The sequence below is a fragment of the Epinephelus fuscoguttatus genome, linkage group LG9 (assembly GCF_011397635.1).
Source record: "Epinephelus fuscoguttatus linkage group LG9, E.fuscoguttatus.final_Chr_v1".
Lineage (NCBI taxonomy): Eukaryota > Metazoa > Chordata > Actinopteri > Perciformes > Serranidae > Epinephelus > Epinephelus fuscoguttatus.
In genome coordinates, this window is record NC_064760.1 from 17,901,998 (window position 1) to 17,917,874 (window position 15,877).

Below are 15,877 nucleotides of genomic sequence, written 5' to 3' on the forward strand. Positions count from 1 at the left end.
TGTGGACTCTTGATGTGAAACCTCGAGTTTGGCATTTTGGTCGTTGCCATCTTGGTTTTTTGGAGCCATTAAGTGACCATAATTGGACAAGAGGGTGGAGCTGTGCAGGAGTGGGGGAAGGATCTGACTAAGAACCCAAGGGCAACACTGTGGTAGGGACTTGTTGATCAGAAAGTAGCTCTGAATCATTCCCTAATATATTGTCTATTGTACTCTACATGGGACCATAATTTACAAAATGAACATCATGCTGTATTGAAAATGACATGAAACTAGCGACTGAGACCATAAAGTCATTAGGAGAATGTTTACTGAGATAATAAATCAAGCAAGAAGTGGGGTCATTTTCTCATAGACTGCTTTACTATTGGACTTCCTTTTGCCACCACTGGCCACTGGAAATAATGCAGGCGTTAAACTGACTTCACTTTTCAGACCTGGGTTCTCACTTATAAAACAGTGCGTAAGATGCATACTTAAAATTTACCTATGAACAAAAGCCAAAAGTGGTGTGCCAAAAATATTCAACAAGTTCTATAGGCTTCCACCTCACAATCTGCGTCGCCAATTTCCCATCTCCAACATGTTCGTAAGTGTGGGTTAAAGTTTCTCCCATCAAGTCTGTTTTTATACATCACAACTTTTGCTAACCCCTTGCTAACCTAGCAAATGCTAGCATGCTAACACGCTAAACTAAGATTATGAACATGGCAAACATTATACCTGCTTAACATTAGCAGGTTAGCATTAGACATAAGTCAGGCCTATTCAACTGGCGGCCTGCGGGCCCCATTCGGCCCAGAAGCAACCTCAGAGGGGCCCAGCATACATGAATCAGATATATCGGTACAACAAAACGACAAAAATGGCTGCAGCCTGACTGCTTTATACACTGACTTATACTGGTGTTCAGCTTGCACAGATTTCCATCTTTTTATCTGATATCATCAATAAACAAACACCAGTCTGCTCATTAATAACTGTGGAGTGAAACACAGATAAGACTAACTGGGTTATTTGACGTTATCTAAATTCCTTCTTCCTCACTTAACGGCATTTATGTAAACTAAAACTGGCAGTGACATTTAGTTTTATGTGTTCAGTATTAAATCAAGGTGATGAGTCACAGTCTGAAGGAGCTGCCAACCTCAAATAATTTCATTATTTCCAGAATGCAACACTATCAGATACTCATACAGAGGAACAGTAGCATGAACCCCGACCCGTCCATCACTCTTACATCTTGGAGGGAAGAAGTATTTCTCCTGGATGGTGGCGTACAGCTGGAGCGTCAGTTGAGGCGCAGAGCCCAGAAAAGCCTGGATGACCGCGACACGTTTGAAGGCGTTCCTGTGAGTAGCCAGGTTGCGCTCCGACTGGCCGATTTCCCACTCCATGGGCATCCCCTGCCCCTTCTTCAGACTGATCTTCCTGGAGATGGTGACGTACGGCTCTTCCTTTTTACCCGCCTTGAAATAGATCACCAGAGCCTCGAAACACCTGAGGATGTAACGACAGAGTGAGTGAGAGTGGAGTGATGGTTTCACACCAACAGAGGGCAGTGCAAGGTTATATTTAAGTTACATGATGTGTTTTAACATCATAGTGTGAATATGCAAGGACAAGAAACACTTTGAAAGCACAAATATGAGTAGAATAAAGCAAAGTATCAGGAGTTATATTCAGCAATTTGTTGTTGTGGCTTATTTTCAGTCTGGGAACTTAAAATTACAACCCTGATTCTTAAAAAAGTTGGACCTCTGGTGTAAAATGTAAATTAAAAACAGATTTCAATGATTTGCAAATCCCTTTCTGCACCTAATTCATTGAATACAGGACAAATAAGAGACATTTAATTTAGATTTTTTTGTAAATATATGCTCATTCTTGTTTGATGCCTGCAACATGTCCCCAAAAAGTTGTGACAGGAGCATGTTTACCACTGTGTTTCATCACCTTTTCTTTTAAGCGCTTGGGAACTGATGACACTAAAGTGAAATTTCTGTCTCAATATTCACCAGCAGGCCCTGAAAAACCAACATTTAAAGACTGTGTGTGTGGAGGAAAGGACCAAAATCCCATCTGAACACTGTGAGACATTGGTTTCCTTATTCAGGAGCGTCTAGAAGCTGGCATTGCAAACAAAGGCTTCTTCACCAAGAATTAAACACACTTGAGTGTTTCATACTTTTTGTCCTATGTTATTCCACGTTATTTTTATTGACTGAAATGTTACACTTCTTTTTCTGTGTAGCTTTATTGTGTTGGTCCAAAGTTCATGTGGATAGCTGCATTGGAAAAATGTGTAATGGAGAAAAGTTTGATGTGGTGAGTATTTAATTTCCACACTGTGTGTCGACAAGGATTTACAAGTCACTGCATTCTGTTTTTATGTATGTTGGAGTCAGAGTTGTAGGTATTTGTCATTAACACAGCACTAATCTGTGAAATGTTATCTCATGTAAGCGCTCCATCGTAAACAGAACTATCTTTGTAAATCACAGCTACACAAACACAAGCACAACACAGGGAGACCAGCAGAGGGCAGGCAGAAGAAAGAAAACACAGTTCTCAGAGGCCTGAATGGCTCAACTGAAAATCTCTGGGTGTGGCACTGGTAACGTTTGCAAGGTAAATGCTCCCACTGTTCAGCCACAGGGGTGAAACCAACACTATTCATGAGAAGGAGAACATGTTTGTCATTGCAAAAGGTTTCTTTACAACACTGGCTTCCTGTCTGCCAGAGAGCTGATTTCAAAATACTACTGTTGGTTTCTAAAGCACTGAATGGTTTAGGAACCAAATACATATTTGGGCCCGTATTTATCAAGCTTCTTAGAATTACTCCTAAGAGCACTGCTAAGAGTTGACTAAAAAAATTCTTCGCTGAAAGCTGCACTTAAAAGTTAGTTATCGTCCTACTCATACTTTTAGTGAAGTGTAGGACTGAATCTTAACTGTCGGTCTCAGAACTGAATCACGGCAGTACTATGTGCCATAAACGGAATTTTAGGTGACGTCACTTCCAAGTCCATAGAAATGACCAATCACTGAAGGGAATGCAAAGACAATAACATCACTATCCTTCCAGCTGATAAAGGGCGTTGCACGGTGATCCTAAATACAACTGGCTACCAAGCAAAAGTCTCCACACTACTCAATGATGCCAACACCTACGAAATCCTGAAGCGAGACCCATCCAGCGGGTATAAAAAGAGGGTGATACAATGTCTACAGGCATTACAAAAAGATGGAACGTTTGACCGGCCTCAGTACCTCAGACTCTACCCACAAGACACCATCCCATGTCTATATGGACTCCCCAAGATCCATAAAGAAGGGGTCCCACTCAGACCCATTGTCAGTAGCATAAACTCAGTGACACACAATATTGCAAAGCATGTAGCTAACATTTTAGCTCCTCTGGTGGGTAACACACCACACCACATACAAAACTCGCACGAATTTGCAGGCAAAATCCAGGGTCTAAGGCTAGAACCGGATGAAACCATGGTATCATATGATGTAACATCCCTATTCACTTGCATCCCAACTGGGGAAGCAGTGGAAACGGTGAGGCATCATCTTACACAGGACAGAACGTTACCGGACAGAACAAATCTCAATACAGAACAAATTTGCCAGTTACTGGAATTGTGCCTTAACACCACATACTTCCAGTATATGGAAAGGGTAGAGCAAAAGGCACTGAACTCTTACAAGGGTACATCACCAAGCCACTGGTTCAGATATGTGGATGACACATGGGTGAAGATCAAATCCCAACAACTAGAGGCTTTTACTGAGCACATCAACTCAGTGGACAAGAACATCAAGTTCACTAGAGAAGATGTTAATGATAACCACCTACCTTTCTTAGACTGTGATGTACACTTGGATGAGAACAGGAGCCTCCACATTGGGGTATATAGGAAACCCACACACACAGACCAATATCTTCTTTTTGACTCATACCACCCTCTGGAGCACAAACTGGGAGTTATCAGAACCTTACAGCACAGGGCTGATAATGTACCAACCACCACTCAGGCAAAGGTACGGGAGCACAAACATTTGAGGAGAGCGTTGGAAACTTGTGGCTACCCTAGTTGGATGTTTAACAGAACAAAACGATCCAACAAGAACAATAACTCAGAGAGGGCTGAGGAAGGAAACAAGCGCAGGAACATTATCATACCCTATGTGTCCGGGGTGTCTGAGAAACTCAGGAGAATTTTCAACCAACATCAAATTCCTGTGTGTTTCAAACCAAGTAACACACTCAGGCAAAAACTGGTACACCCCAAAGACAGGGTACCACACACTCAAAAAAGCAACTTGGTATATGCTGTCCAATGCAGTGAGGAATGCAAGGACTCATACATTGGTGAAACCAAACAACCATTAAACAAGCGCATGGCTCAACACAGAAGGGCAAACTCCTCAGGTCCAGTTTCTGCTGTTTATTTACATCTAAAAGGAGAAGGCTCACTCTTTTGAGGACAGCAATGTGAAAATCTTGGACAGAGAGGACAGATGGTTTGAAAGAGGGGTGAAAGGATCCATCTACGTTAAAATAGAGAAGCCGTCTCTAAATAGGGGAGGTGGCCTGAGACACCACCTATCCCCCATTTACAATGCGGCCCTTGCTGCTGTACCTAAGAGATTGAACATCAAAGACTGCCCGAAACTAACCTCAAGTGGCTCAAAGAAACACAACGACAGTCGTTCACTGGTAACCACACATCATGCCTAACGACTGTTGCTCACCAGTGGCCCCACTCACTCCTAACGACTGTCGTTCACTAGTGTGACTCACCTGACCCAAACAATGGTCCAGTGAAACTCCACTAACGAAGTATTGTCTTATGAGGGTGGTGGGTGTACACCTCCACAGAGGTTAAAAACCTGAGTCTTACTCCACTGTTTGTCAGACTAGCGAGGACTAGTCAGACCGATGCGTTGAGAACTGATGAAGCCGCTTGGATAAGAGGCTAAACGTCTTCTAGACAAAATCAAAGTCTTATCTAAGAATATATAAATATCTTAGAAATATCTCAGTGAATAGTTAAAAGGACAATGGGAGTGTATATTTTGACAATAATCTACAAATAATACAAAACATAAAATATGCATTGGCAATGAATCAAAAATAAATGTTTCCTTATCCTTCCAATTCATTAATTAGGCAACTAACTTGTGTGCGGTTAATTGAGTGGCTCTATATACTGCAGCCACAGTCCACCAAGCTGAAACCAACATGGAATCAAAAAGAAAACCAAACTGGAGAGAAGAAGCGATACTATCAGAAGGATGGATGTTCCTAGGGACGCTTGCATCTCCATCTCCTCCCTCATCGGTGTAGTTGGGAAGTCAATGAAACGCATGACGAGGTGAGGAGCAGTAAGGGCCATTATTGTTTCCATAACAATTCTGCCAATTGACGGTTGTGATGGCCTCAAATAATCAGCAATACACTGTTGCGTTTTCCAGTGGCAAGATATCGAAGCATTGTGATGACCTTTAATTCTGCCGTGAAAGCTCTGCTGCGTGATGTTACTGATGAGATGATGTCCCTTATTAAAACTGTGACAATAATAATACCCGCTTTGTCCAAACAATACCGTTTGATCAGCTGCTCGTCATCAAACAAAGCCAGGACATCCTTCCACTCCCGGAACGTTCGCGCACGTCTCTCTCGCCTCACTGCCATCCTCTACTGGCAACTCCTAACCACTTAGGACACCTCTGGAGGTCTCTTAAATATCTGGGGGAGTAGGAGTGATTCTTAGCCTTGAGAAGGTTGATAAATAGCTTTTATTCTTAAGTTTGAGAGTAGGACTAAATTTCACTAATTCTCAGCACTTAAGACTAAAATGGCACTCTAAGACGCTTGATAAATACGGCCCCTGACCTTCTGCAACATTATAAACCGGGGAAAGGTCTGCTTTGTGTCCTCAGAGTCAGGACCAAACATGGAGATGCAGAGTTTAGTTTATATGTACACGTGTCTGGAACAAACTCCCAGAAAACTGCAGGTATGCTGCAACTCAGTAAATATTTATTTATTTACATTTACTTACACTGCACTGAAGCATTAATTCCTAAATTACACACCTGTCTCAGTATATTTCAACTTGTCATATTTTCTATTCTCTAGCTCTTACATGGCGTCCTTTTATAATGTGTTTCTTTTGTACTTTGTCTCGATAATTTTATGTGGAGCACTCTGAATTGCCTTGCTGCTGAAATGTGCTATAAAGATAAACTCGCCTTGCTGTCTGCGCAGACTGCCGACTTGAAGAAAGTATTTAAGTCTTTGACAAATATTTGCTTTTCTGGTATATTGGCATACATTGTTTCTGCATGGAAAAAAAACCCCTTAAAATGCTTCCAGACATCATTCATGTGACACTGTGGATATATTTGTAATGATATTTGCATTAATACTGTGAATTTGTATATTGAACATTGTTCTCTGGATACTTCCTTTCCTTGCGATATCTTATTTTCATATTATCATATATTCTTATTACCTATAAAATGACCTGAACCTCAGAGTGCTGCACATCTGTGTTTAACACACAGACCTCGCCCTGTGAGGACTCCCACTGCTGCACTAAATCTCACATCACTGTGCTGGAATGTTATCTTTTGCTCCAAAATATCCAACTTTGGACATAAGACTTGAATCTACTCCTCCATGGTTCAACTATGCGCTGCTGTCCAGACCCTCCGGAGTCAGCGGTCGGACATGTTGCTTCAGCTGCTGCGTGTAGGGAAACTGTACTCTTTACTCACAGCGTAAAGGCAGTACGGTGCCAAGCTCCCACACTCGTCCCTGAACTGTGTTTGACCCAAACGTCAACAGGCTGGCAGGGGAAATCATGTCGTTATTTGGAAGGCTGCTCTTATCTCTATACCAGCACACACACACACTTCGAGTGTATTCACTCTCAGACTGATAGCTACAGGCAGATGAGGGTTGTTCCGCTTTAGCGTACAAGGTCTATGATAGAGAAACAGCAAAGGCACAAAAACCTGATTTACTGACATCCTTTCCCTGGAAACCTGGCAGCACAACAAGGCCCAGGACGCAGTGTGAGGTTAGTGAGCTCGAGCCAGCATGCACTTAGGATTCAGACTGAATTTCACTTAGGGGAGAGGGAAAAAAAACCAAAAAAAAAACAGCAGGCCTGATGAATGCATTAGCCAAGTGAATCAATATGCTGCTTCCGAGGCAGCCACTTATAGATTTATAAAAAGGAAACACACAGACCACTGCTCTGTATTTGCAGTCTAAACATGCAATCTCTTTCCTCAGTGTGTGAATACAGCAATGCCGTGTAACAATTACCACAAGAACATGAAGGAATTGGCTTCAGAAAGAAGTCAAGACACTGAAATACTGATACTCTCTGACTAAAGGGCGTCACAGCATTCAGGACATTCTTTCAAGAGCTCTTTAGCAAGATCCTCTTGTTTTGGTCACTTGGGATTACCTCATCAGGCTCATCGCGCTCACACTAACACGGCCTTGTCAGGCGGTGGGGAGCTTTTGAAACACAGACAGACACCAAACAACGAGCTGTACATGCCGAGACTGGTCCAAGTTGACAGTAATTATGTAGTTTCTGTCCTTGCTTTAGGAGCGGGATCATATAAGGAGACGAGTCAGGACAAGCTGCAAATAACCCGACCCCCTCCTGAAAGTGGCCATTTTGACTGACAGTGAGGATCCTGTGTCTTATTATCTTCAAGTAGACTCCAAATACAGATGCAACTAATGATTATATTCATTGTTGATTAATCTGTCAATTATCTTTTTGATTCATTGATTAGTTGCTTAGTCTGTAAAATGTGTTTTGTCCACAACCCAAATATATTCAGTTTATTGTCATGTAGAAGTAAAGAAACACAGAAAATATTCACATTTAAGAAGCTGGAATCAGAGAATTTGGACTTTTTTTCTCATTTAAACTGATTAATCCATCATCAAATTAGTTGGAGATTAATTTAAAGGTTGACAACTGATCACTGAATCGATTAATTGTTGCAACTCTAACTCCAAACAACTAAGGCTCTTAAAAAAAAGTTGACATGCAGTCATGTGTGAAAATTGTGACCTGAAATGCTGCCTCAGACAGACATGGCATGTTTGACTGTACAACCACAAGATCAGCAAATTACACCACCATCCCTGAGTCACACAGGAAACCTCCCATCTGAGCCAAGAGGGAGCAGCAAGAGGTGATTGTTTACAGTAGCACAGTATGGAATGAGACGAGCTCGAAATAAAACTGAAGAATAGAGCGCAGAACAGAACAGAAAGAAATGATCTGTAATTGCAACACTACAATTTGTTTTCTGGCAGCATTAAAAGCATCAGAGACGTCACAGCTCAGTGTGACATTTGATAACAGCCAAAAACATTCACAAAACTCACATTAGAGATGCAGGCTCATTTTGATATTAAAGGGACATTTAACCTCAAAATTAAAAACACATATTTTTCCTCTTACCTGTAGTGCTATTTATCAATCTAGATTGCTCTGGTGTGAGCTGCTGAGTGTCGTAACAATGTCTGTCTTCTCTCCAGTGTAATGAAACTAAATGGCACTCGTAAAAGTACATTTGAAAAATTCAACAGCAATGTCTCTTTCCAGAAATCATAGCCCGGTTAATCAAGATAATCCAGCACTTGTGAGCAGTTTCATGTAGGACCTATTTTCTTTTTACCAAACTAGACCTACCAGTCGTGTACCACAGGAAGCTGAGTGCCACCCAGTTCAATTCAATTTTGTTTATATAGCCCAATATCACAAATAACAAACTTGCCTCAGAGGACTTTACAACACACGGCAACTTCTGTTCTTGGGCCCTCACAGCAGATAAGGAAAAACTCTCCCCAAAATACTCAGGAAGAGCAACTAAGGACGGAGGACACAGGATGGATAAACGTGCAGTAGATGTTTCAAGATTTCATTATATTCCAGAGAAGGCAGATATCTATATCTCCAACAATCTAGACTGATAAACAGCACAACAGGTAAGAGTAAAAATATATGTTTTTGATTTGGGGTGAACTGTCTCTTTAAAAGCTGCTTCATGGATGCGGCTGTTTTAAATCCTCGGTATAAGCGAAGCATTCTTGGGTGGAGGAAAGACGTGAACAGGATCATAAAGAAGTGTGTGTGGCTGACAGGTAACAGCTGCTTTGATTTTAGCAGCTGACTTTTTTCAGATGGACAATCTTGAATAGTTCTTAGCCATGATAGCAGCTTGGCTCTGTCTCAGTCCGGGCTGAAGTATAAAAACATCTATTGGATGGACTGTCATGAAATTCTGCCGGACCTTAATGGCCTCTAGAAGATGAATCCTACTCACTATGGTGATTCTGCACTTTTCCTCTCGCTAGTAGGTGTTTATTCATTTTCAAAAGGGGGACCTGACATCTGGATGCCCTTGATTTGATTGGCTAATAATTGGCTAATTGGCTAGTAACATCATGTGAGAGAGGTCTGTGTGTCCACTAAACAGAACAGAAGTGCTCTGTTGAAATTTAATATTTCTCAACAACTTATTGATCATAGGTCTGAGTCTGGACATGGCAAATGGAGAACGATGGCAGGTTAACAAATGGGGGATGCATTTTGATCATTTTGCTAACAAGGCAGATGGTGCCCCCCCTCTTGTCCCCCCCCTCAAATCACCTACTATCTCTAGCACCGTCAATAGATCAAATGTACATTTGGCCAGTACTTTGGCTTATGACCAAATAAGTGTTAATGACATTCCCTTTAGATTGAGTTGTGCTTTGTCTCTGGTGCAAATGTTAGCATGCTAACATGCTTAACTAAAATGATCTACCAAACATCAACATGTTAAAACTGTCACTGAGCATTCTAGCAAGCTTTATTATCTCTGAACTTCACTGTGCATAAGTAGCTTTTAGTGTGACTGTCGACTCCTGAGATATCTCCTGAGAGATATCGTCCGTTTTATTCAACACATTCTTCTTCTTTGTTGAAACCTAGAGCCTAAACTACCCAGAGCCTGAATGCCGACAGTTATTCAGGAGATTTGGGTGTGTTATGCTGCAAGTATCTAGCGTAGCCTTGAAGCGTCAGCTGAAAGCAGAGATGAGGAACTACAGAGGTTCTGTAAGTTCACTTCTTTCTGACGCCACACCTCCAGAGCTGAACTTCTTGAAAGTGAACTCACACATCATACATTAAATTCAGACTATCATCAACAAACCCAGAAGCTCTGCTGTTGCTCTGCAAGTTCCTCACTGCCAAAATGTGACGTAACCAACGCATTCTCCAAACAACACTTCTGAGCTACAGGCCTCGGCAAGTTGACTGACTAAAAGTGTTGCCTCGCTAACACTCTGCCTGCAGACAGAAATAGACCGTGTAGCTGCAGGTGGTCTGCCTGTCTTCTTCAATGTCATGAGTGGCTTTATCTCCAGTGTGTTAATAATTACAGACCTCTGCCTGACATTGGGCCAGTTAATTGTGGTAACTGCAAATCTGCATGGAGCACTACTGCATTTAAATAAAGTCCGGTCTGCTATACTCCACATTTATTAGTATAAGTGCTACATTGTCCTCCTTTGTGAAGCATGTCTCAAAGTTATCACAACTGGTAAAACAGAAAGTATGTGCTCTATCTGTTTTGATGCGCTACATTAAACAATGGCTGCACTCAAATCAAAACTGTGAGCTAGGCATTGAAGATAAGACTATTTCCTGTCTTCTGAATGACACTGCGGCTGATTCTTCTGCAGCTCTCCTAGATCTTTATTTAAACATCTCTTTATCTACATTTTTCTCTTATATCTGCAAAGTGTTCTGAATATCTTGTTACATTTTAGAGTTCTCTGAAGGCTGAGCCACAAATCAAATCATTTACATGCCTTTTAACAACACTTTCTCCTGCAAAGCTCTCTTCCTGTGGCACGCAAACCTGCACAGAGCTGCAGATGAGGTTGTATTTCTTGCCCTATAAAAACAGCACACCCTTCAATTAACTCATATAGTACTGTAAATTCAGCAGCACCTCAGGGCTCACTGTTGACATATCAAAGTTCAAGAAGAAAGAGAAGCAGTATCAAGTGTAGATTTGAATTTCAGAGAGCTAAAGTCCCCGCCTACATCTTACTGCATGAGTCACGGTTCGCCAAACAGGTCCCTCAGCTGAGATCAACTGACAATGAAGTGCAATATGACTGTATTTAAACACGTCGACTCCCTCTGCAACCATGTTACAAATAGCACACATTTTTTTAAAAAAACATTTCCACTGCTTTGATATCAAAGAATAGATCAAGCTGCATTATTTCAAGAGGACTTCCTGTCAATATCTACAACAGCGCTGCTACTACGGATTATTTTATTATAAATGTATCTGAACAAAAATCCAAAGCTATTCACTTTCTTAACATGTATGACAAAGACAAGTATAAAAAACGTAACTTAAATTATTTTTTGATGATCAAAATGGTTCCCAGCTCATTTTCTGTCGCTTGACTAATCCAATAATCACTGCAGGTCCGATAACTCTCTCCTCCTGAATCAGGAGGCCTGATCAGCGATCTGACTGGTCTGCAGCAAGGAAGGCTTAAGGGTGCCATTATCCTGAGATGAGGTCATACAACTGAGGGGCGTACGGATGTGTTGCCAGGGCGGGTGCCAGCTCTGCAGAGTCATTTGACGGACTGGTTTTTAGAGTCTAGACTGCGGGAGGTTGAACTGTCACCACGCACACTGAGGAAGACTTCAGATCCATTTCTGTCTCTGCTCAACACTTATGACGGTGTGGGAGGTCGATCTGCTCAGTCCTCATGTTCTACAGACTGGACGGGCTTTCCATCTGGAGTGTGATTCAGGACACGGGTGCCAAATCTATGTTTCTCATTCAGTGTAAAAATCAGGATGCTGCCACAGTCCGTCAAACCAAATTATGTGGTTGAAAAGACTGAGTTGATTAACTGCAACAAATTGATACTGATGGAAAGCTGGCATTAGTGCTGCAGCTAACAATTATTTTCGTTACTGACGGATCATTTAATAAAGAAACATAAAAACAAAGTTAAATTAAAGCTGCAAGCAGCAATGAATGGGCACTCGCAAATCTGTGCACATTGAATGTTGCTGGCAGGACAGCAGTTGACACAGCTGTGCTTTTTTTTGCCACTGTCAAACACTACACACACAATTTAGATGTTGTTTGTTGCATCATCTCAAAGTCCTCAAACATGTTTATTAAATGAAAATTAACAAATGAAATCCAAGATGGCTGACTTCCTGTCAAGGGGGAGAAGAATTTCTAAAAATTGTCATAACATATAGCATATGAAAGTTTTTACTTTCAAAACAACTGACAACTGACATAACCGGGGGACGTCATGAAGAATTTTCACTATTTTCTGACATGTTGAACATAAAACAATGTATTAAGAGAACTGGCAGATTACTCTCTTCATGATGAGAATAAATGCCCAAAATCCAAGATGGCAGACTTCCTGTCAGGGTGATAAAATTTCCAAAAATTTTCATATGCTTTTCAAGATGAGAGAAATGATCCACTCAAATTTTGTGACCATCAGAGGAACTCTTGTGTCAACCTTGGCCTGTGTTTGGGGGGCACTGTAGAGCCCACTGGCCACGCCCAGGCCCAATCCCTTGAAGCATCCCTTGCCCCTTAAAAATGTGTTTACATGCCTGGAAAAAAAAAATCTCTATAATATATAATATCTCTATAATGATCTCTACAAAAACAACACGTTCCTCACAGTTTCAGTGCCAGGGACAGTTAAGCCCTGATACCTTCTTGCTTGGGCCCCAAAAATGGCCATCACAACTTTGCAGACCTTGAGTTGATGTTTTCAAATGTCTTGTTCGATTCGACCAAATGTCAAAACCCAAAATATTCTGCTGACAATTACATATGATGAAGACAAGCAGCAAATCCTGTTATTTAAAGAGGCTGGAATCAGAGAATATTTAACATTTTGTTCCCCATTATTGTTTGAAAAACTACACAAACAACTATTTTATTATTAAAAATAGTTGCAGATTCATTTTGTGTTATTCTACTAATCATCTGATCATTTCAGCTCTGGTCAGCATCCAACATGAGTTATGTGCTGCTGCAGCATCACGTTGGCTCTCAAAGATGCTTGCACTGCATCTATGCACTTAACAGAGATTGTCAATTTGTATCCCTTCAATTTAACTGCACTGCAAATGGAAAATGGAAAATGGATGTCCATTAAGATGCACGGCCAGCTAGAAATACAACAATAAGATATGGGCCTGCCAGTGAAGAGTGTTTTTACTAACTGTTAATCTGCCAGTTAATTGTTGTGTGTCTAACATGTCAGAAAATAGTGGGAATTCTTCCTCAAATGTCTTGTTGTGTCAGACCAACCAGGTCAAAAGCCAAATATATCCAGTTTACTGTCATTTATGTCAAAGACAACTTAAGAGGCTGGAACCAATAAACATTTGGCATTTCTGCTTTTAAAATGACTACAATGATTAATCGATTATCAAAATAATTACTGACTATTACATTAATATACCTATCTTTGCAGCTCTTACTGTAAGGGTATGACTAATGAGTATTTCTTGAGAAAAAAAATCCACACTTTTCTGTAATAAAATGACTTTTCAGGGCTTTTAAACAAACATATTGGTGTTTTGTTTGTGTAAATGTTTTAGGCGATTTACTACAAATCACACGTACAACAGGCTGAAAGGTTAGATAAACACTTAAAAGTATTTTCGTGACGCAAAGTATCTTGGTCTGTAGTGAATCAGCTGACCCTGACCTACCTAATGACAGGACCCAGCAGCAGCAGGTGCAGGAACAGGACCAGAGGCCGGTCCCGGCCCAGGTCTCTGTGGATGAACGTCAGGGCCAGCTGGATGAGCACGGCGGGCAGCAGCATGAAGGCGATGGTGAAGCTCATCCAGATGGTATCGTCGGTCTTGTGGTACATGCTGCAGAGCACAGCGGCGGCGATGAACTCTGCAAGGTAGAGCACGGTGGCCAGCACGACGCTGAAGGGAGCCCGGATCCGGCTTTGATTGACCACCAGCATGACTCCGTTCTCCGCCACCACGGTGGAGGACTCCTGCGGGTCCATGTCCGAAATCTCCCTCTCCTGCTCCTCCATGGCCACTTCGCACATAATATTACTAAGTTAGTATGCCAGAGATGATTTACACGTCACTAACGCTGGCGTTAAACTGAAGTTGCCGTCGCGTGCTCCACAAACATCACTTTTTCTGAGTGCTTCCTTTGATGCGCCGTCGCTCCCAACTTTCCACCAAGTTGATCATCGCTGGTTTCACATTGTGTTTAACTTCACCACTCGGCTGCAACCCCACACGAAGCTTTTGTTTGCTTGTGTCGCGTATCGTCGTACGTGGCGTCACCACCCTGTTTGATCCCGAGGGAAGCACCTCACAGCCCGCAGTGATAGCAGCGCTGTCGTCGCACCGTCAGTGCGGCGGTTCAGCCGCGTCATGCAGGACCCACCTCACAATAACTCAGCCGGAGATCATCGTTCAAACTCAGAAGTCATGTGAAGCTTTAACTTTGTTGTTCCTGGTTATAAACACATCGGGCTCCTCCAGCTGTGGAGTCTGGCTGCAGGCTGTGGGTGGACTGGGTGTCTCCGTGTTGGCGTACTGGTGCGGCTGCCGGCAGCTCGCGTTCAGTCTTTTGATGCGCTGTCAGTGAAACAGCTGCGTCAAGTCACACACAAACACGGGGGGCGGAACCGGAAATGATGGGCGCCTGCCTTCAAAGTAAAACAGATAAGAGAAAAACTAGTCAAAGAAAGATTTCTGTGATAAAGCAGCTTTGCCTTGTTTTGTATTGTTATTTTTTGTTTTCAGGTCAGTTTAGTTTCGGTCAGTTTCCAGAGTGGAAACTCGTTTCAGTTTTGTTTTTATTGTTTACAGTGTTTTTAGTTTTGGTTTCAGTATTAGTTTTTTTTTATTATATTATGGGCAGGCATTACAATTCAAACACAACCTTCTGTGAAGGCAGTTGACTCAGTCATGTGGACATCCCAGTCTCATAAGCACCAATGTTTCCTGGTGTTTGTTGTGTTGATACATTTGACCAGTTAGCTGACAAAGAGTAAAACTAAAACCATTTCCTGTATATTTATATATATTTTAGAACTTTTTTTTAAAGTCCTTTATCTTCCATATTGACTTCTCTTAATTAATATTCATTGAACAACCGTCTTCCATCTCAACAATCATCATCCAAATTATTGTTATTTAAAAAACCATCTTTAAAAGACTCTAATTTGCAAAGTATCTTAACACCTTGGTGATTCACTTGTAATTTGTTTGTGTTTTTGTTGTTATTGTTGTAGACTGTACATCTTTAACAATTTTGCAATACGTCTTAGTCTCGATCTCCTATTCAGTTGCTTTTATCTTTTTCTTTTTTATGTATGATTATTGTTATTTAATAGGGGAAGTATCTTTTCTGCATTTTCTGCAAATGTATGTGAAACTAAACTAAATATATTTTAGTTAGTTGTCTAAGTACACAATATCGTCCCCCTTTGTTTCTCTTTTTTTCTGAAGTCTAGTTATTTTTAAAACAGTTAACTAAAATGTTCTTTGACACCTACCTTTACTTTTAGGTTTAGTTTTAGTTAACTATAATAACCTAATAAGTAGTTCCTGTAGACGTGTGTGGTTGTGCTGCTGCCGTGGTCCTGCCAGATGCCTCCTGCTGCTGCTGCCTTCATTAGTCATTAGTCATACTTCTACTGTTATTATACACATATGACTATTGTCACACATCTCTCTCTCTCTGTCTCATTGTGTCATATGGA

General features: G+C 41.4%; 1 protein-coding gene across 2 annotated transcripts in view; it reads right to left on the reverse strand.

Annotated features, from left to right (window-relative positions):
* xkrx (XK related X-linked) overlaps positions 1–15,877 on the reverse strand; it is a 31,062-nt gene that overhangs the window by 3,140 nt on the left and 12,045 nt on the right. For both annotated transcript variants that reach the window (XM_049585736.1, XM_049585735.1), the window contains 2 exons: positions 13,845–14,818; positions 1,241–1,500 (listed from right to left, as the gene is read on the reverse strand). In XM_049585736.1, the coding sequence (XP_049441693.1) occupies positions 1,241–1,500; positions 13,845–14,203 (619 nt within the window). In that variant the 5' untranslated portion in view covers positions 14,204–14,818. The remainder of the gene's footprint in view (positions 1–1,240; positions 1,501–13,844; positions 14,819–15,877) is intronic.